This window comes from Platichthys flesus, chromosome 16 (assembly GCF_949316205.1).
Source record: "Platichthys flesus chromosome 16, fPlaFle2.1, whole genome shotgun sequence".
In the NCBI taxonomy this organism is placed as follows: Eukaryota; Metazoa; Chordata; class Actinopteri; order Pleuronectiformes; family Pleuronectidae; genus Platichthys; species Platichthys flesus.
This window is the reverse complement of record NC_084960.1, coordinates 5,079,724-5,102,902: the sequence shown is the minus strand read 5'-3', so window position 1 is coordinate 5,102,902 and position 23,179 is coordinate 5,079,724. Positions and strand designations below refer to the sequence as shown.

The 23,179-nt window shown below is 43.0% G+C and overlaps 1 protein-coding gene across 1 annotated transcript; it reads left to right on the top strand.

Annotated features, from left to right (window-relative positions):
* Positions 1-4,339: 4,339 nt before the first annotated feature.
* Positions 4,340-8,185, top strand: nptx1l (neuronal pentraxin 1 like). Its single transcript, XM_062407227.1, has 5 exons — positions 4,340-4,837; positions 5,154-5,361; positions 5,999-6,243; positions 6,341-6,520; positions 6,979-8,185. Exons 1-5 carry the CDS (start codon positions 4,400-4,402, stop codon positions 7,198-7,200), a joined length of 1,293 nt encoding a protein of 430 aa, XP_062263211.1. The 5' UTR covers positions 4,340-4,399; the 3' UTR covers positions 7,201-8,185.
* The last annotated feature ends 14,994 nt before the right edge of the window (positions 8,186-23,179 follow it).

The window sequence follows — 23,179 nt, the reverse complement described above, 5'->3', positions numbered from 1 at the left end:
AGAGATGCTGTGTCTGATCATCACTCACTCTGGGCAGCAGGACGGACGGAGGGAAAGTAGAGAACCTCCCTGTGCGCAGTGTTCCTCGTCGTCTCCTGCAGCCGGAGAACTCTGTCACATCAGCACGCGGAAAAAAGAAACCCATCCCAATGTCAGATGATGCATTATATCAATTTCAGAGAGTTGCTCGGCTCGTGCAGCGGGAACAATAATTAAATCACAACCTTTAATAAAACATAAGGAAAGCAATCACACAGTGTGAAAAACTCCATCTGCAGACCAAGAGGGAAATAAAGAAAAGTGATGAGTAAAAATGTCTTTGTCTTAATTAGCCTCTCTGGGCTATTTCTTCTGCTCCGTGCTGCCTGACATTTTCTGCGCTCTAACCAGACACTAAACACTAAAGTTCCAGTGACCCCAAAATGGCAGATGCATTTTTCCTCCACTGGAATGGAGGGAATGGCTGTGGCCTCCTGCAGAAGAAGCAGCTTAATTAGGGTTTTGTTCATAGACATGATGAAATACCTTCAGGTGATTATAAGACACAGCTTTGCCAGCGGTTACACAGAAATGGAAAATGCTAGATATCCATGACCTTTTGATGACTTGAGGGATTCTACAAATATTTTGACACTGCAGCTGCTTGGCTCGTTCTCTAACTGTTACGATTAAACCAGCAGTGTTTAATGTGAATATCCTGGTAAGTATTTATCTCCATTGTAATGATGATCATCTTACACATTAAAAACAGAGTCAACAGCATTTTCAATGTCAACTACAGGTAAATATTTGGATACTATTAAAAAAATGTTGATGGGGAGAGCGGGGTAATGTGAGACATTGGGTAATGTGAGAGTATCTGGGCAACGGTACACATCTGTGGTCATGTGACCAATACGTTTTCAAGCCCCTCCCATTCCCCCTTGCCATGAAGGAGAAGTTGTTTCCCCGTAGTTGGGGTAAAGTGAGACACAAGATCACTTTTTAAAAAAGAATCATATTTTCACTGCCCTTTGTCCTGAAGATATTCTGATCATTTACTTTGCTAGAAAACATCCTGAATTAATGGGAAATGTGTACATTTTACTGATATATCATTTTAGCTCGCCTAGAGGGGAGCAAATGTAAAAAAATTCTCACCTTACCCCGTTCTCCCCTATTGATGCCAACATCATAATAGAGTTTTTGCAGTAGTAGTTTCAAAAGTTGGATCTTGATGACAAAAGTCCAAATAAAAACCTGGATCTTGAGGAGTGGACTGTTGGGCCTTGGCGGAGATTTGAACTCTCCAAGTTTCCTTCTACTTCTCTGTGTTACGGCAACTTGTTCTCTGTTTATGTTTTGGAGAAGAAGAAGAGACAGATTTCCACTCTGGCAGACAGTAAAGAGTAAAGTGATCAATGGTCAAAGTTAGACACCCAGCTCTAATGTCGAAAATGCTCTTTGGCGCAGACATTCTCAAACTAAGAGGCTGTGGATGCTGTTTTCCTTCAAATGGCCCGTACACCACTTTACAGCAGAAGGTGGTGGAATTCAGGGAGAGAAAGTGAGCCGAGGCAGGACGCCAATATGTGAAATTACAACTATTGATTTCTGGTGCTGGAGAATGCATTTCCACTGTGTTTGAATGCATTATTAAGGAGATGCTGCTCACCACAACAGGTGGAGAGCGGCCCAGTGGCCCAGCTCTAACAGAACCCAGACAATGCTGAGCGGAGGATTGTGATACCGACAGTTGATTGTACGAGGTTAGTATCTCTGGTGTCGCACATGTCTGCCGCAGTGACTAGAACAACAAATAATCATTCCATCCAAACCTTATTATTATTTCATGCACTCCACAGCTAACAGCATTATAAATTCAACAGCTGGTGCGGTTTCTTTTCTTCCGTCCTTTAAATCACAGCGTAACACAATAAGCATTGCAGGGTGAACTTGTGGCATCCAGAGGAAAGGAAATATGTTAATTTAAGGGACTGGAACGGCTGCAACACAACAATGTGCTTTGTGTGTGGAGGGGAAGAGAGGGGAGGAGAGTGGAGGAGAGGATGGACTGTTGGAGAAGTCGAGGTGATGCAAAGTGGTACAGTTTGTTTCCAAGTAGTGAAGGTTGATCTACTTTAAGCGTACAGCTCTGAGACTTGTTTGTGTAGGAGGCGGTGAATAATGAATTTATAATGACAACCAGACTTAGGACATTTTGCTTCCCGCTCCTTTGGTCCCACCGGGTAGAAGATGTCTCGACTCATCTGCTTGTGTTTACAGTACAAACACAGAAGGATAAGGCAAATCACAAGAAAATGAAAATATACTTCAGTTGTTTGTCTATTCTGATCATTATTGATAAAAAATCATTTGAGCTGAAGTTAATAATTTGACAAATGACTTTCAGGAAGGTAATATGTACATAATGAAAGCCCTTTATAAAGAAAGTGAAAAAGCGGTACTTGCACACCTAACTCTCAAAGTGAACGCTAAGAGCATGACTTCAAGTTGCATAACAAATCTAATAAAGTTTCAGGGTTTATTGTCGGTTTATATACTTTACCCAAGAGCTATGTAGGTAAAAGAAAGTGTTTTCCACATTCCCTGCTCGTGCTGCTGTAAATGTTACTGCTGGATTTTTTCTCAATATTTTATTCCTTTATAGTATCTCTACGTCTTGTTGTTGTTGACCCTTGATCTGTATTTTCCTTCATTGCCTCAATTCTTGTTTTCCTTAAAAACCGCAACAGATCTTCAGCAGCAACTGTGTTACACAACCCGGGGACAGTTACGTCACCTAAATCCACTTGTTCTTATGATTTCCACGCCTCACTGAGAGATATTGTTTTCTCTGGTACCTGCAAGCTTCATTATAGCTTTTCATAACATCAAAACAATTCACTAAAGCCCCCTTGCACTTTTCATTCCTCTTAGATGCGGTTGCATCACTTGTACAAACAATAAATCCCACAAAAGGTTCAGGGGGGTAAGAATAAAGAATACGGAAATGCTTACAAGTTATGTCACATATTAAAATATTGGTCGCTTTACCTAATGCTCTTTAAAGCTGCTGAGTCAAGCTGATGTACTCACTTGAAATCAAAAGGCTGTTCCGTTGTGATAGAGTAGAGTTGGATAAATAATTTCATGGACATGTGTGTTGTGTTGTTGAGAGCTTGATTCACTCTCACATGGACCTTTGGGTGGATTATATTCATTCCCACTTATTAATGATATTTGTACAGTAATACAGTGTATTACACCAGCTCTTATATTTGAGGTCCTTCCTCCTGACGACACTCCACTCCTTCAGTGTTTACATCAGGCCTGCAAAAAGTCACCTGCAGCTATAAATCCTTTCTCCTCAGGGAAGTACAGATGACAGTAAATATGTCATGAAAAATCTAATATCCTTTTGTCACATGCAGACTTTTGTCTGTCGCACTCTGTACTTCAATTTTCCATAGAAATCTATTTTACTTTGAGCATCGATGTGTTTGCATTACTTGTTCAAAATGTTTTCATTTTATTTTCACCATTGACTGAATAAATAAGAGCAGAGTCGGCAACCCCAAAAAATAAAGTAATAAAAAGAAGTCCTTCCTGAATAATAGATAAGGTAAATTGCTTGGGGACAGATTATCATTTTAGAATCTGAATTATTGAGATGATTACTGCAGTGATGTAGAAAAACAACAGTGGATCGCCACTGCAAGAGAGAGGGTCTGTGGGAATAAGGTGGACTGCTGGTGTGATGGGGACCTGAATTAGTTTACACAGTCACATTATGTGGGTATGAACCCGTTGTACTATCTTCAGATTTAATGTATCATCAAATAAACAAAGGAAACAAAAGAGAAAATGTAAAAGTGATGTAAAGACCGATGTGATCGGAGCTGTCCTTGGTGCTGAATCAGCAGGGACCACAAACTGCTGCAACTTCTGATGTGCCTTGAGTGTTAGTGTGTGTGTTTGTGTGTGTGTGTGTGTGTGTCTGTGTGTGCGTTTGTGTGTGTGTGTGTTTTTAGTGTGCGCAAAACGACACAACACCACAGCTGGCTCTCTTGGCACTGCGCCACGCAAGCCAACAAATCCGCGTTTTCCAGATGAATAATACAGAGCTAGAAATGACAAAAAGTCCAGGTGATCAAAGATTTAACGCACGCGGAGCCTGGAAGCACAATTGGTTTCATCTCTTGAATGTGACGCCGCTTCAGGAGCAGCCTGAACATACCACCCCCCCCCCCTCCCCCTCCCGCCGTGATGCAGTGGAGCAGCTCTGCGCAGAACCAGGCTCGCTGTATAAAAGCGGCTGCGCTTCCACAGGCGGAGTACAACAAGAGGGCGAGAGCGCGAAGTCACAACGGCTCATCAGCCAAAAACTCAGAAAACACGACCCGGCACAGACGCCACCATGCAGGCCACGCACAAGGCGATCTGCTGGAGACTTTTCCTGTGTTGCTGCCTGTTTTTGCAGAGTTCCTCTCAAGACTTCGGCGGACAGACGCAGTTCATTTGCACCTCCGTGCCCAAGGATATGGACATATGCGCGGCCACGTTGCAGAACAGCGTGCCGGGAGACGACCTGAAGACCACGGTCATGCAGCTGCGGGAGACGGTTTTGCAGCAGAAGGAGACGATCATGAACCAGAAGGAGACGATCAGAGAACTCACCTCAAAGTTGGCTCGGTGCGAGAGCCAGACCGGGGCCGAGGACGCGCGGCCCGGGGGCCGGAGGAAAGAACCTGGGAGCAAAAACACAATGGGGGACGTATCGAGGGGCCCCGCGGACACTTTGACGCAACTATCACAGACTTTACAGTCGCTGAAGCAGAGATTAGAGAATCTGGAGGTAGGGCTGCTGCTGCTGCTGAGGACGTGTTCAACTCTTTGGGTGTCTGTGCGCAAAGCTCCGTCAACCAAAACACCTGCTCCTTTGTTGACCAGTGAATAACACTAAAAACAACAACAACAATCAAATATAATAATTATATTAACAATTAAAATAATAGATGGTTTCAGTCTATGATTTGAAAATACTGAATCAAGAACAAAAACTGTTTACAACAAATTAACTTTTCCCTCCAAAATAAAAGCTTATCCAGAATTATAACCACTCAAATTCCTTTGTACACTGAGCTTAACCCTCATCTCTCCCCTCCTGACAGCAATTCAGCAGGAGTAACAACTCGGTGCAGGCGAACAGCCTCAAAGACCTGCTGCAGAGTAAAATCGACGACCTGGAGAAACAGGTGTTGTCCCGGGTGAACAACATCGAGGAGGGCAAACCTGGCCTCCGGAATGAGACCGAGCAGCGTGGGAGAGTGGAGTCCACCCTCACGTCTCTACACCAGAGGATCACAGACCTGGAGAAAGGTGGGTGTGTGCAGAGAGTTGTAGGTTTGGTGTAGCGATGGAGGGAATGATGGGGGACGATTTCTACCAGCGTGAGAGTCGTAAAGAAGAGGCATCGAGGGCAGAAAATGAAAATACAAAACCTTATCCAATTTGGCTTTTAAGGCTGTAATGACCTTAGCAGATGGATTCATGTTTACTTATCCGCACAAAGCTGAACGTGTCCGGTATATTCTGGAGTTTCCTGCTCTGATTCATGCGGATTAAACCATTTCAAACCTGCAGTGTAAGGCCCATCCCTCCATTTGTGCCGTGAGCCATTTCAGAACTTGTGCGCTCTGGGTTTGGGACACCTCTGATCTCATGCAGCAAACAGCTCGCGTGGTGGTAACACAGGGAAGTGTGGAGGGAGGAAGGACACAATAAATAAGAGAGGAAGGTTATCAACGTTACTATTACTCCTGTGATGGATTTAACATGGGAGATTAAAGCAAATCTGGAGCGTCAGGCTTGTGGATTTGTTGTGTAACATATAATTCCTATGTAAATCCCCTGGATGTGTGCGTTGGGAATGACAAATCATACAAAAATGAGGGGGAAAATGTGGAGCACACACATGCTGCCTTCTGCACAGTTGCTGAATGTCTTTTCTTCACAGGTCAGAGAGACAACAGGCCCCTGGATAAATTCCAGCTCACGTTCCCACTGAGAACCAACTACATGTACGCAAAAGTGAAGAAGAGTCTGCCGGAGATGTACGCCCTCACCGTGTGCATGTGGCTCAAGTCCAACGCGTCTCCCGGAGTGGGCACGCCTTTCTCCTATGCAGTTCCAGGTCAAGCCAACGAGCTGGTCCTAATCGAGTGGGGCAACAACCCGATGGAGATACTCATTAATGACAAGGTACATCTGGAACATGGTGGGAATGATGCCCCGCAGTCATTTTGGTTCACTGTGGCAAATATTAACCTCCAGTCTCTTGCGTTTGAAACCACTCCAGGTTGCAAAGCTGCCGTTTCTTATCAACGACGGGAAGTGGCATCACATCTGCGTGACCTGGACGACTCGTGATGGCGTCTGGGAAGCGTTCCAAGATGGCGTCAAGAGAGGGAGTGGAGAGAACCTGGCTCCGTATCATCCAATCAAACCTCAAGGCCTGCTGATCCTCGGTCAAGAGCAGGTAAACATCTGTTTCCAATGGGATCCTCTCTAAAGGACGGAGCTTTCAGCACTATGACACAGTAAAAGATGTATTTTTTCTTACTTTACTCAATTATAAGCCTAAAACAAGGAACTAGCCCTAAGCTATCCCTTTGTTAAATTTAAGAGATCTATTCACAATACCGAAAACTACCCAAGCTGGATTTATCGTCCCATTTGAATCTGAAATAAAAGAAATTAATTCAATTCAATTCCATCCTTTACAGTAATTCATATAGTATCATTAATAATGTGATTAGACCTTTAACTGCAACTCATCAAGAATCCCAGTGATTTGACGTCGCAGATTTCCTCATTTAATGTAATCAGTCCAAAAGAATCTGGATAATCCAAGAAGTAATGTCGTTCTTTGCATGAAGCAGCCTCAGGGGAGGAAATCACATCATTCTTGATTAAATCCATTTGTCTGCACCACAGGACACGCTCGGGGGAGGATTTGACGCCACACAAGCCTTCGTTGGAGACCTGGCAAACTTTCACATCTGGGACCGGAAACTATCCGTGGGAGAGATTTATAATTTAGCGACTTGCAGCAGCAAAGCGCAAGTGGGCAATGTTTTCGCCTGGATGGAGACGAGCCTTGATATTTACGGAGGGGCCTCCAAGTGGACATTTGAAGCTTGTCGCCAGCTCAACTGAACTTGCGGGGGGAAGAGGAAGATCAATGCAGTCGTCAGAGCCACTGTTTGCCCAGCATCTAATTTGAAAGATCAGGAGACGTGTCAATTAACAGCATCTGGATTCGTTATAGATATTTGAAAGCATCATTTGTGGACACCTTGATAAGATTTTTACCAGATCCTCACGGGCGACGGCTCACTGGAAGAGGACACTTTGGCGCCTGGTGTTGCTCGAACGCACACCGGGCCTACTTGTGGTTTTGTTTTTGGAAGAGCAGCTGTTGTCTGTCCGGAGAGCGGAGGATGTTCCTCGGAGACAGAGGCAACAGGCCGGGCGACAGAAGTACAGCAGGAGGTCGTGTAGTGTGTAGCCAACGGATGTCACGCAAATCGACAAAAGCGACTTCAAACGTCTTTTCTGTCCCGACTGCCGGGGGTTTTCACTGTGAAAAGGGACAAGGAGGACTTCTTTAAAAAAAAAAAGGAACGTGATCGCCGAGAGGTTTTGAAGTGGACGACCTCGTTTCTCTCTCTCACTCTTCTCTCTCAGCCACCACCTGCTTGACGTGATTTTGTCGTGTAAAGAATGATGATGTATTTATTGCCAACTCTCGAGCCTGAGTGCCTTGGGCTGTTGAAAAAAAAAAATCTCAGCACATTCGTTATGATTTGCAGAGTGTTGGTGTTTTATTTTTTCTGTAAATTATTTTTCAAAAAGAGGTCTTCTTGTAACACTTTGAATGAGGATGGCATTAGTTTGTTTAGTGTAACATGCAATTCATCGATGGCAAAGGCGCATTTGGCAGATGTTCATACTTGGTAATGGTAATGTTCTCTGTACAGTAACAGCATGTCTTAACTTCTGTAAATGCTGCGTCAGCATCTATGATCTTTGCTTTAACCTTCCTACTTTTGGGTTGGGATTTTATACTGTATTGTTATATGCTTAAAGCATGGCAAACACCAAGAGATGAAAAAAGTTCTAGTTTTTGTAATAAATTGTCATACTTGAATCATTAACAAGTGCGAACATATTCATTTATTACCGGGAGACAGTCGGTTTAAGCTTAAACTTTAATTTACGAAAGAGGATTTGCATTAGATGTTGTACAGATGTTCTCCTGGGTGTGCTTTTCACGTTTGCCAGTGGACCACAACCATTTGGCAGGATGGTTGTGGTCCATTCTGGTTTCTTGATATGGCTTAGTATAACCCCAAAGAGTTTCAGTTAGTCACAAAAGACAAATACTCACAATTTTAAAGCTGGAACGGTGATGGATTGAAGGATTGAATTAATGGTTACAGTGTTGGGTGTGGTGAAACCAAAACAATCTCCTGTCCAGTCAACATTTTCTAGAAAGACCAGCCCACAGTCGAATAGCAGATAATCAATAGCCATACTCTCAGAGATGGGACCCATGTGTGCGGCTCAGGAGGCAGATGTAACAGAACAGAATAATAGTCTTTACTATTGAAATAAAGAGGGATATAACAAACAGGCATTAAGGTAAAATGACTATCAGGATGAGAGAAGGTAGGCAAGGAGCAGAGAGCTGGAAAGATGCGGCAGAGAACAAATGTAAACAAGGGGTATGCGGAGCAAATGAGATGCAGCAATGAGCATCCATTACTTTCAACAACTCAGTGAAATAAACCTACGTATGTTAGATGTTACAAAACCATAGCAGAACCAAATCTCAGGTGAAGTTCAAGAAAACATTTGTAGGCGTCAACAGAAACCACGTCTGATAAGGAGTGAGAAACACACACACACACAACAATGCACATACACTAACACCACACACGATATTGTACACACACAGCGATCAAGGTCACTAACAAGACGGGGTTTAGGTCAAACATCTCAATCCATAAGGTTTCCCTGCTAATTCATTCTAGCCGCCCTGCCGGCTTCAGACGATGCAGAGTCTGAAGCTGCTCCGTCTGTTGTTGGTCAGCTTGTGTGGGACCAGCGCAGCCGGGTCATGTGTCCCGCAAATTGGTTTCTACCCTCTACATCTGAAGCAGCAGGACGTCTTCACATCAATCAGCTTTTTTCCCCAGACGCCAGACTAACTACAGTCATGCCAACCGCACAGCCATTACACACAGCTACTGTGACCCACCTGGGCTTGGATTTCAGTGCAGATACAGACACACGAGGTAATTTCCTCCCGAGAGGCCACTGGAGGCTTTGTTAGGAATCGACTCCCTCACCCTTATCCACCCGACCCTGTTGAACAACAGATCACGTCCTGTCCAAATACTCTTTTCTTCTGACCTGAATCTTACCCCAGATTTTGTCTGTGTATTTTTGGCACGGCCTGATAACAGTCGGCCTGTTGACCTCCCCCCAGCTTCCCCGAGCCCTAATTGGTCCGCGTCTGCTCGGAGGAAAGGTCAGGAATGAGGTTTATTTCCACAGCACATCTGGCTTCAGTCCGTCTGTATCACACATGACATGAACTCATAACGTGATGCTTGAAATGACTATTGAATTTGACCGTGTCGCCGTCGTTAAAGCAACATTATATAACTTTTACTGAGCAACAGCGCCCTCTGCAGCCACACCGGGTGGTAGAGAAAAACAGCAAAGGCCATCAATCTCTTGCCAGAGCTCTGACAGCAAGGTCCCACTAAACTGAGCTAAACAACACATATGCAAATATGTAGTAAATAGAAAGTTCATTATGTTCAACACCATTGTTTAGCTTGCTAGCATATCAACAATTGCTTAGTATAAACAATGTCAAGAGTGTTATTGCAATTCATCCTCTGGGGACCACAAACATGTGTGTCCACATATCCATCCATGAGTTGAGAAATTTCACAGGGGAACTCAACTCTTATTTCACACATCAAAGATTCACAGGTGTTTGGGAGCAAGACTAAATTCCGTTGGGGTCAGTAGCACATAATCGAAAATTTAAAAATTATTAAAACAACACTTCTTTGAGGAACAGTTTTAGTTTGCACGCTACAAGTTTGAAATTGAAAAAAACATCTGGGAGACGTGGAGATGAAAAGAAGATAGTTAGTGAGACGTGTGAAGTCCGATCCTCATCTTTACTTAAGGTTAGTGGCTTGAGGATCAGGTATCACAACTTGTGTAACACAACCTAACGACAACACCACCTCTGACTCTGCGTCTCTGATTTGGACATAACAGGAATGGAATTGTACAAAAGTGTAGAACTCAAGTTTTGCCCAACTCATTTAAACTGCTCTGAAACCTTACAGCCCTTTTCTAAGGTAAACAGACGACAAGTCACTTAGAGACAATGTCTCGTGTTTTTTAAAGCCGAGGTAGAAGTGGTACAGATGAAAAAACATCCAAACGCTCTTTATAAGGCAAACACATTAAACGTCTCATCAGAAGGATGATGAAAAATTCATGACAAGTGAATAAGAAAACAAACAAAAGCTCAGTGGGCGTGAGAGAAACTAAGTGTTTCCACTGAAGCTGAAAAAGAACTGTTTTCGCTGAACAAATGTAATATTGACAGAGGCAATGTGTTGATAAATGATGTTGAAAGAAATGCATTTTTAATGGCGACAGAGATTACGTGCACAAACAGCAAAAACCAAGAGTTCATCGTTATTGGACGATATTCTGCTCACAGCGAAAAAACTCTGGAATGTGTTTTTATCTTTCAGGATTCCTAGCGGATGAAAGCTCGGAGAGTGGAGCGGGGGGAACAGGATTTATAAGGTAATGGCTCGGTTACAATCCAATATCACAGGTTTCCCACAAAACACAAGTCTTCCATTTTGTTTCATAATTTCGTGTTGATTCTGATCCATTCATTACACCGAGGCTTCAAGCTGCTGCTGAACTCATTTCACTCATTTGTAGCAATTTAAACGATTATAAATGGGATAATGCAGCAGAGTAGTTGTGTGTTTTAACTGTGTTTTAAAAGCTGCTCACAGCAGAAAGAGGAGGGGAGAGGAGTTGGGAACAGATTACACATGAGGCCCACATCCATCCATACTTGTCCTTAATCTCAGAGCTGCGTCTGCTGCTGTCAGGGCGCTGCTCAACTCTCCATGCCACAGAATGAATAACTGATTCCCTCCCGACACAGGAAATTCCCCTCGCGGAGGATCACCCAACAAGCCCCTGTACAAATATATTCTCATGGGAAATGGAAACACAAAAATCGGATCTGTTTGTCCTGAATCCTTCCTCCTCAGGTTGTTTTGAATTATTCCATCGCAGCTCGATTTTTAATCTGCTTAACACACATTATGAAACGATAGTGGAAAAATCGAGGGATGTGTACTGAGAAAACAGGGACAGCACCACATCAGAGAAATCATATTTGTAGCTTAATCTAAATACATTCTGTAGTTTTTAATTATTCCAGCAACCGCTCAAACAATTGGCACCAGAGTCATAAACCATGCCTCCTCCATGTTAGTGGATGGGACATTGACCAAACCAAAAAGTAAATCATTTTCAAACATCAATTTCAGTTGTTCCTATCCACTTCTCTGATAAGGTTTGGTTTTAATAAGAGATTTGAGGCTATGAAACGCTGTGAAACATCAGGATCGACAGCTGAGACTAACCCATGATTGATGACCGGCCGTGGCAGAGTCAATCCTTCTCCAAATCCACAAAGCCGGTGCAGTCTTGATGGATGAACTCCCGACCCCTTCTGTATCCTGAGTGAGGGAGGCTCGGGCACTGTTCACTCCAGACTCCACATCCAGCTCTCTGGCTCATGCTTAACCACAGAGCGGCGTGAAATCCTTTTTCTTTCTTTAATAAGAATTGGAAGCCACAACCTTGACTGCATATCTCCAGCATCCATTAATAACTAAAACCTCTCAGCAGTGCAAGAGTCCGATGTTATTACTCGACAAGGTAAAAGCTTTGAGTTGGAGCCTGTGTGGTCAGTTCATCTCGGAGCAGTTTCTCTTGTCCAGCGGCTGCTAGGGCAGATTAATGGCACAACACTTTTTGTTGGCCTTCCTTCTTCTGGCTCGGGGCCACAGCGTCTGCAGGTTGTTGCTTATTACATCTGCACACTGAATTTGTATTTTTCCTATCCAATGATCAAGTTTAATCGGGAATACTGAAGAGAAGGATTGTGTTTCACTGTATTAACAATAAATTACTATTTGCTGTTTAGTCTATGCATGTTAGACTTGTGTAAATTGAAAGTGCCACTGGGGATTTTCTGCTTTCTTTTTGCCGTATTTGTTGCTTCCATAATATGTGATGGGAAGAATAATGTGTTTCAAATACCCTGACGGTAACTTACACTTTACTGACATCAATAACTTTCACTATAAATCTGAGATGACATAAATGCTGCATAGTCCTTTATCCTCTTCCTCATTTCTCTCCCTCTATACAAGTCTTCCCCTAAAACCCTGTTTTGACAATCTGCCAGGACTGGGCTTTTGAATGCGTCTTGTGACAGAAGAAGCCCGACAGGAATATTTTTCCATGAACACGCCGCAATCCTCGCAGCCTGTGGGAGGAACGCCGGGGGCTGTTTTCCATAATCAGGTCCATCACAAACCGGCACCGCAGAGCCGTCCGCCCCTTAACTCCGCCCCCCACTCTCCAGGTAGAGCATAGTGAGGAGGTCTTGCTACACAAGAGTCGTGATCTCCACTTGTGCTGTTTGTGAAAAGACGGTAGTCAACAGCAGACTTGCTCCTAGCACAGTACTGCAAGTTGTGTTGAAGGATACAGTTTAGTTTTAACTGCGTGACAAAACGTGGCCGTGAAGTCAACCGTGACGCCGGCGAAGGACGGAATGTCTGAGTTTGCAATAAAACCGAGCTGCACAATAGGAACCCAAACATTTCAAAGCTGTCGACAGTTTGCTTTTGGTTGTGTGTACATGTCTGTGTGTGTGTCGGTACACAATGAGTGGAGGGCTAAATAGCTTGAAAAATCCAAAGCATAAAAACTTTGGCTTCGTTTTCGCCTGCATAACAACAGAAGGTCGTGAGTTCTGCTAATTAAAGTAAAAGCAAACGTCTTTCAGATCGTTGAAAGCATCATGTCAGCAAAGTGTTCTTTACAATGTGAAGGAAAGTTTTTTTGGGGGGGGGGGTGTTAAAGGTGGTTTTAACACATTACTCCAAACTTCAAAATGCATCTAAAGGACTTTACAGTATCACATAAAGGCAAGGACACTCGTACAGAAAGGGGATTTATTTATTGAGGATTTATTGTGTTGAATTTGTTCCTATTGTCCCCATAACACAACAACTCCCCACACTTTTAGACAGTTACTTGGCGACTGCCCCTAGCCGGTGTCCTTTTTAGGAATTCAATGAAGCTCAGCGCTCTCACCTTTGGCAGAAACATTATTCTTAAACAAACTGCAAAGCTTAGGCACCTAAAGTTCAAGGTGACTAAAAGCAATCAGGTATGGCACAGGTAAAACAAAATAGGAGGGGGAGCCGACTTTTAAACATTTGTGAAAAAGCAATATGTTGCTGGTGCCCGTCGATAAAATCCAAAAAACTAAAGTCATCTGGCAAAACTACTCCTGTGTGCAGATGTAACAACTTACTACAGAGAGCCTGACGTCGGCCTCTGAGCCTGGAGCTGAACAAAGACTTATTTAACTCAAAGATGTATTTCAGCTGGGAGGAAGAAAACAAGAGTTTACACACAAGATTGTCCAGCAAGTTTTTTTTAGCCCAAACTGAAGGTCAAGCAGTCAGTGAAAAATCAAGGCTGTCAAGAAGACTAGCAAGAAGACTAGACAACTAAAACATCTTGATCAAACACAAAGAACAAGAAATCCACAAAAGGAAACATCCACTACAACAGTCTGAGCTCAGAAAAGATCAAGATCAAGCAGATCGGGTTTTTCAGTAATGACGACAATTTCATATCCTCAGCTTTAAAAAGAGACGAGACAGGTCAAAGTAGAATGTCCCACCAGGCTGAGGAAAGAAAGAAACCATGTGGCAGAAGAAAGGAAGACAGAGAAGCTGAACAGAAAGCGAAAGAACAATGATGACAAAATGAGGGAGTCTTACTCAAAAGCACATTCGCAGAGCTTGACCTTGTTCACTATGGAGGGAGGGGGAGGCTGAATCTGACAAAAACTTTAATAAACTGAACGTGACACCGAGGAGGAGAGCTTCGCTAAAGAGATGAAGGAGAGCTGGAAGATTAGAGCTCAGAAAAAGCACCAGATCCTAGAGAGGACACATCTCATGTTCCTGTCATGATGTAAGACCGCTCTGTCACGAGGGGATTAGACGATTTGAAAGGTTTTTTACAGAACCTGGATGAGAGGCTGGAAGTCTGGTCTGTTCGTCAGGGGCAGGAAGGAGCCCCGGAAATGCTCCATGGAGTCCATCGAGTCCATTCGGATCCAGCAAAGACGGGAATTATAAAGTTGATCTTGACCTTGACTTCCGTCGATGCTTCAAATGAGATGACCACAGGACACGAGGAAGACATTTCACTGATTCAAAACTTTTTGAGTAAATCAAAAATCCAATTGCATCGATCACACACAATTGTCACTCCACTGCTGTGAAGAGGAGCTGTGGCTCAGGAGGTAGAGTGGGTCATCCACTGACCAGAATGTCGGTGGTTTGACATCAGGCTCTTTTAGACTGTTTGCCAAAGTCCTGAGTGTCGGTCTCTGACCAAGACAAAGAACTTCAAATTGCCACGTTAGTGAAAGTCTACAATGACTCTCCAGGACTCAAGGTGTCACAAGCCACAGTTAAGTATTCCTACTGAACAACAATTAAGCACAGGAGCATTAACACACAGGTAACAAGCTGTGAAGAAAAACACAATGAAATCTTCTCTGCAATGCATCATCATCCGTTTCACCCGCCGACAGAGACAGCTCAATCCACCTTTACTTTCCTGACAACAACCTGTACAGATATTACAGGATTATTTCATCATCATTTCAATCCACAGAAAGTAAACAACAGAACGAATAAACCACCTTTTTTATTTCTGCAATTCAACAAACTTAGAACTGGATCAGTTACTTCATTAATCAATGAAAAATTAAAATAAACATCAGATATTTCTCTCCTGTGGGATGATAGGAACATTTTAAAACCCAACATGTGTTCTACCCATAGACTGTGTATATACACACCAAATAACAGCATCGCTAACCAGTGACCGTGACCAGTTATCACTCCCTGTTACGATCTCAGCTGAACTCAGGTCAGCTCGTTTTTGCCAAAAAAAGTCTGTTGACCTGATGCAACCGCCTCTGTCACGCTCACCGGGACACGAGCCACACAACGGGACTGCATCACCTCCCTGCATATCTCATGAATAATCCATGACCTCAGAGGCAGCGGGAACAGCTCTGGGATCTGTGCGAGAGGCTTTCACCGCCACAACCTGTCAAAACACAGGTGCTTACGTGCACAGGAGGTGTGAGGAGCTGCAACACAGTAACACCCCAGGTTGTTTCAGTGTTTTTTTCGGTGGGGAGTTCAATTTAATTTCTCAAACTTGTCACCACAGACAAAGTGAGTCAGTGTGTTTGCTTGAGACGCACAAACGCACAACCTGCTGATTAGTTTTCATGCTAAAATACATCTTTTGCACAGAATACACTAATTCATTTCCTGACATGCAATTCATCCATAATAAGGACAATAAACCATAATGATTTCTACATGAGACACACGATGCAGCAAGTGTTTCACAACGTTGACTTCTTATTTTTGTGTAAATAAACTTACAAAGAATAAAGTGCAATACAAATACATGCCACACGGAGTACTTCAATTCCAACCTGATACCTGATACACACACTGCATGTTTTTCACTTCAAAGAAAGATTATCAACGTTTTGTGAAGAAAGAAAATCAGTAAATAGAGAGAAATGTGATAATTTCACACAGCCCGGGGGCAATGTATTCAAACCGCCCCCAACCACCAGTCACAAGTCAAAGATATTGAGTTTTCTATTATAAATGAAAGGCAAAGCAGCAGATCCTCACATAGGAGAAGCTGAAACAAGGAATACAAGGCAAGAAAAAAACTCTGAAAATGAGTCATCGCTTATTAAAATAAGTGCTGACTCATTGTCTGATTGATTGATCACAGCATCACACTCTAATAATGCTGACCCTATACTATATTTGAAGAAAGTCCCAACATGGACATTCATCACCGATAGATTAACAGTTACTCAGACAATAGATGCCACAGTTTCTAGGGTATAAAAATATATATATGCCTTCACTGATATAGTCCTTTCTGACAGGGAGACTACAATAGCACAGTCATCTGCTTTACCTGCTGGAGAACATTCCTCTGGCAATGACTGGCCCATCTCCCCCCCCAACATTCTGCAGCACCAGCCAGGTTCCCATTCCCACTCCCTGTAGCACACTTAATGAGCAACCTGCAGAGTGTGTGTGTGTGTGTGCGCGCGCGAGTGTGCATGTGTGTATATCACAACTTCAACTCTTTTCTCCTCCTCATCTCCTCCCACCCTTCAGCATTATTCCCTGGCTGCCTGCCCACACCCACATTGTCCTCCTATGTGTGCAAACTCCCATGGTGCTGGGGTCTAACCGGGACAGGGACGGCCTGATTTAGAGGTAATGAGCCGGGCTGGGCAGATGGACGGGGCTCGCTGGCGTCTGAGGAGCCAGACATCGTGACCCCTCCCTCCGCCCTAACAGCTGGGATCACCCCGATTCCTGATCTCGGTTATTTAAATGCAAATGAATAAAGTGTCTGGCACACTGAGACAACAGCTGTAGAATATCTCACACCTTCAGTTAATGAGCGACTTGTTCCAAAAAACTGAGAGTCAGGGTTCAAAAATTAAAATCACAGTGAGCTTAAGGCATTGATGTGATATGAATGAGAGTGCATTGTGGGGAAATGGCAACATTAACACTGAGGTGACGCTGGCATCATGCAGACGCACACACAAACCGACAACAGGTAATTTAGTTTGTTGGTCTCGGCTGATGCTACAACCAAGCAACACTCAACACCAGCTCAATCTGAGAAGCTGCAGCTGAGTGATTACACAACATCTCTAATGCTAATGATGGTTCACACCAGAGACTGTTTTCTCAGCGAGTGCTGCTCCACAAAATATGTAAATGCTAGATGGAGATGTGGAAGAGAGCTGTCTTCGTTATTTTTCCTGATAGGTTGAAGTAGTAGTTGTGTCTATAAGTGAATGGTCTTCCTGCAAAAACTCACTCATCCTCTTTAATACTTCTGGAAGTTAAGATGCACAAAGATCCATTCAATGTGCAGAGAGAAATAAGAGGTCATGTCAAGCTAATTGACACAGGAGACTGCAGTGCATGGAGGATCATCATAACACTAATGGAAAAACAGGCATTACAGTGACTTCGACAGAATCCCTGTTCAATTAACTGCCGCTAGCACAGAGAGCAGAAACATCTTCATTGACCCAGTGTCAGGTCTAATTGTGAGTTTTGCTCGGTTTATAAATGAGTTTCTTCTGTGATATAAAATCATGATCTGAATATACGTACTCTTCAGACAAATACACGCCATATGCTCAGTACAATATTAATTGATTGTCAGGTTGACTGCGAGTGGAGGAGATAGAGAATAACCAGAGAACAGGAGAGAACAGGAGAGGAGAGATTAAAAAAAAGCTCTACACTAGTGCTTTGGGAGTGAGAGTAATTTACTCTCATTTACTTGATCTAACCTTTAAGCACATTAGAGATTGGCAGTATCCTTCAATAAAAGTCACACACTCAGTTTTTGCCCTTTCCTGCTGGAACCCGTCTGGGTCCTCCCTCCGAGGCAAGCAGCGGCTTTGTCAAGAAAATGTTAATAAAGTTGGGTTTCATTAGAGACTGGCCTCGGGTTCCCCCGTGAGTTACTGTGTTGTGCTGAATATAGGATGTGGATTTTGGACAGTGCAGGTTTCAGCACAATTAGGTTCCCTGTGTGACAGGAGTAAAGACGGAGGGGGGGGGGGGGGATACGTCCTGGACTAATGATCCAGAAAAAAATCATTCACTGAGGATGTGAGGGAGTGTACACGTCCATCTGGGCAGACATCCTGTAGCAGCGTAGCCCAATGAAGAGCATCTTTACCAGGCAGATTTCACCGAATCGTGTGTTTCATATTCATGTGTGCATACGGTGTGTGTCCCTCAGCACAAGGTCACTTCCACTGCCAGCTAACTGCTGCATCGACAGCAGCACCCAGAGAACTTTACCAGGTCTCTCAGGAAGCCACAGCTCGTCAGGAGCCAACGACGGCCTGTCAATCAAACTGGGGCTGCAGTCCAGTGAGGTTCTTTGGCTCCACTACACAAACTAAAGTTCTCCTGTGTCTCTACGACTTGCACTTGTCCACTGGCATCAGCAGCAGGTCATCAGAAGTGGTGCTCAGTGGAAAATAAAACAACAAACTTGTAAAACTATACGTAGCTGGAAATGTAAAGCAACATATAACTATAATTATTCTGGAAATCTCTGATTGTGGAAGGTTTATCTAGAAATCCATTCATCTTATCGGCTTCACACTTGTGAAGGTTGTGTTGTTAAGGGCCAAAGGTGCAGTGTGGATTTCTGTTTGTGATTTGGATGAGTCAATATTAATAAAAAGCCAGCGCTCTGTAGCAGTGGGGGCTTTCACTGATCAATGAAAGGGATATTGTTGATCACAGACTGATTCTCCAGTTCAGGGTTCTACACACTGGGTCGATCTTCACCGAGCTTTAATTAAACAGAGGAACAGCTCTTTGTGCAGCAGCTGTGGCAAAGCTTCAGGCTTCACCAGCTGGTTTCTACTTGTTGCTGCGCTAGTAGAGGTCACTGTTCCAGTTTGATGAAATAAAGCTGCAACAGGCATCACCACAGGCCAAGGAAACAGCCCGTTGCAAACAGGCATGTTTAGAACAGCCCCTGCACTAGTTCATTTAATCGTCAACATCTTCATAACTTATAAATGATTGCCATATATTAGTATATGTCAATAAATCGTTTGTTATAGATGATCAAATGTATATATTTGCTATTTGATGTCATCATCAATCTCAAGATGTCTCATCGGGTTCTGGAAACATGATGAAACTTTCCTTTATCAGTACATATCATTGATCTTGGTATAACATAACACGTTCCATTTGATAACGACCTGAAACCCATGTTTGAATGATGACATGTGTGCAGAGAGCAAATAAATAGAAGGATATGGCTCATTTACACTGTCTGATTGAGTTCTAATTCAAGTTTGGTTTGACACATGGTGAGATTCTGCTGTTATTTAGCACAGTGGAGGATATTGTGATGAGTTTGCTTTCACTAAAAGGGGAAGAATGAGTCCAACCCTAGCATTATACCTCCAGAGGGTCAGACTCATTTTAAAATTCTTATTGGTGAACGCATCAAACTTGGACAGTAACACTGGGAGAAATCCTGATGGGCCGAAGCACCAGTGGACTGTAAAGAATTCCATAACTTTTTAATCGTCCCTGCAGAAAAGTCCGATAAGTTGAACTTTCTCACTTTGGTCCTTGGATGTAAAGAAGAATCTGTCTGATCCCCATGGTGTTCAACAAAGATGGAGAAATGGCCTGATGTGATGCATGTATTATTATTAGACCCAGATTAGATGCAGGGGAGATGCAGCGTAATTCTATCCTCGGAGCCATCTGTGCTCCTCCAGCTGATCAATGAGACAGGAAGCGATCTCCAGAGGGTTTGACTCATTGTTCCTTGGTCGTCACACTATCACCCACCAGGCTCAATAACAGCAGAACCTCAACCATATTTCATCTTCAGAACGAGCTAGAACTAAATCAGACTGTGTAAATGAGCCGTATCCCTTGACTTATATGTTCCTTGGCACATTTTGCCTCATTCAAACTTATGACTTACAAATTATGGGTCTCAGGTTATAAATCACGTTATAAGAAATAGTTCTTAATTATAATGAAAGTATCTTGTAGCTTTGATCCTGATCTGTTTTTCTTTTCCTAATGTGGCAGTGATACGCGCTCATTGACACCAACCTTTGTTCAACAGAAGAAGTTAAGGAAATGAAAGAACGCAGAAGTTAAGCTACATATGAACTGTTTGCTTTAAACTGCTGCACTCTTTGTTACTTCTGTGGAACCTTCACATCAGAGTGTTAACTTTCCAAATCTCTCTTCAGACCCACAGCTTTAGGTATAATTCCCCCAGTCCCATCAAAAGGCCAGCAGCTCTGCTCCCTCTGCCTGAATTGACCTGTGTTTAATCCGGAAGGCAGAGAAAAAAACGATAACAGGCAACATACAGGGAAACTAACCTATAAAACATGACGCTTCATTCAGCTCATTGTTTTACTTATCATATAAACGTCACCTGCTCTTGGAACTCCAGCCCTGGGAACCTTTATTTTCTTTCATCAAACCAAATGCGAAAAACCCTGAGTCGTTTTCCATTCAGAATTGAGGTTGAATAAGCAAACAAACCACGTTATTGCTCTAAATCGAGTTTTCAGCGGCTCAGAATCTCTCATAAAGGCTCCTCTACTCTGTGCAGCCCTCACCTCAACCTCATCCCCTCCAGCCTCATTTAATCCAAATGCTGCATCGCCTCGGATAGCTTTCTTTTACTGCCTCACTTTTGGAACCAGGGTTCGACAAGTTTAAAATCTTGTCACGTGAATACAAAGTCTTGAGAGAGACAGATGAGATCCTCGCTTAAACTGTTTTTTAGCACTAAATGTTCAGGTTTTGTCAGCTGCTGACAGAAAGAAAAAAAATCAAGACATTCCCACAAAGACATTTTAACTTGGTGTTTTAGTCATTTTGACTTTTGCATTTGCTCAATTTGTCAAAGTGTATTTATCTCTAGGTAATATATTAAAAAAGAATTTGGATGATGCATTTCACTGACAGTTAAACGTTTAAGAAAATATGTATACATTAAATAAGGCTTCGCTGTGAAGGAGATTTGACAGTGACTCATGCCACTCACACCTGCTCCATGCTCCGATGAGTCAGTGTTGGGAATTCAAGTCTGTGTTTCAGAGCATCTGATACAACAGCTGCTGAGGATATTGGATAAATGAAATACTAAACACTAAGTTGCTTTGCTAGGCCTGTTATGTGACTCTGATCAAAATATTTGTCACTGACAGTTTGTAGCAGTTAAACTGTTTGGGACACACAGTGGTGATAATATAAATGATAAACAAAAGTTCCTCTGGTACAAAAACTGACGTGTCCTTGACTCTTAGATCTCCCTAACTCAAAATGTGTGTCGATCCTTGCCTGTCCACAAATATGTGGTGGTAAATAATCCTGTGTGCGATCTCGGCGGAGTGGTGATTCGCGATAATCCCGATACGATAATCTACCCTCAGGTCAGCATGCAGGAGCCAGGTTCTAATCCAAGGTCATTTTAAACGAGTGTTTAAAAACCAGTGAGAGTAGCACAGTCAAGGGCCTCATCAGTCACTGTGTTTGGAGGTGCTCTTACATCACCAGCAGGATGGAGATGAGGAGGGAGGATAAATCCATTTACTGCAAAGCTGATGAATGAAAAATAGAAACAAACTATTCCCGTTTCTGTCTGAGTGGAATCACAGGAGGGAGCGTGAACACAGATCAGGAGACTGCTGTGTCGCGAGGAACAGACAAAGGAAAACCGTCATTACAAACATAAACAGGCTGTTAAAAAAACTTCAATGCAGTCAATGAAGAAAGGATCCTTCAACTCATTACAACTTCAAGCAGCTTCTGCAATCTTACGTCCAGTTGTTATATCCTGAATCACAAGTGTTGTATAATATGTTTGTGGAAATCAGTTTTTTTACAGATCAAAAAGAGGCAAGACGTGTAAACCGTCTTTCTCTCTCTCTCTCATTACCTGTTCTCCCCACATCTCAACCCTCAGCCTGTCGCTAATAATGAAACCACGCAATTGCTTCCACCCAAGCTTTGATGTGTGTAATTCAAAACGCTAACGAGATTGTGCCCCCGCTAACCCCCCCCCCCCCCCCACTTCCTAACGGCTTATTCAATATTAAATTGCTCTGTGGCTGATTCAATTTTCAAAAGTTTCACAAATCACGTATATATATTTGCAAACAAACACGTCGGTGACACTTAACACTACGTCAACAGTCGTCTAATAGTGGCTTATACCGTAGCAGCAGAAGAACAAATATGTGAAGATAAACTTTGATATTAATATGGATATTATTTGAATGGCTTATTTCCTCCGCCAAGGCCCTATAGTCCCCTTAAGTTTAATAAAGCTGCACCAATTTCCATACCCTCATGGATATCAGTCCTCATGATCCCTGTTGAGGAAAAAGAAAATCATGTATCCTTTCACAAAGTTTTGTGGAAACCTGTAAATAAATACACCCCCCTGGCAGAGGTAAAAACTATCAAACACTAATTAATCTTCTGAGCTTTGGATGGAAAGGTATTTTAGCTCCTATAAAAAGCTCACAATTCAACTATAGAACTAAACACAAAACAGTGCTGCTGTGTTCCAAGTTAAACCGGCCATATGGGCGAGGATGAGAGTCCTGCCCACAGTGGTCTGTTGCTGTGACTCACTTAGTGCTCGTGTCCTGTCACCTCCCCGGGATCTGGATTACCACATCAACACTGTGAGTCTCTATATTTACACCTACATGTGCCCCTCACTGGGCTCTATTCCCCGTCACAACAGTTCTGATCATCAGCCACAAAAGGACTCATTTTTCACAGGGTGATGATTGAAGGACATTAAAACTCAAAGGCTTTTCTTTCTCCACAATAAATGCAATTATTTTCTATTTCATAACAGGCCTTTACAAATGTGCCCGCTGTGGACAAAGTGTCCAGGTTGGATCCCATCCCGACATCGAGCTCTCTGAATGCAGGCCTCACATTTCTATAAAACAGGAGAGGGCCAAACACTTCACATTCAGACAAATGGCAGCGCGGCTCCAGGCGGAACACGTATAAAACAAGGCTAATAAACACTTCATTGGGCCCGATATCAATTCAGAAAGTTGTGT

Coding starts and splice junctions, on each gene's coding strand:
- nptx1l (XM_062407227.1), top strand. CDS start 4,400: ATGCAGGCCACGCACAAGGCGATCTGCTGGAGACTTTTCCTGTGTTGC. Junction 5,362..5,998: donor GATCACAGACCTGGAGAAAG/GTGGGTGTGTGC, acceptor TTTTCTTCACAG/GTCAGAGAGACAACAGGCCC. Junction 6,244..6,340: donor AGATACTCATTAATGACAAG/GTACATCTGGAA, acceptor AAACCACTCCAG/GTTGCAAAGCTGCCGTTTCT.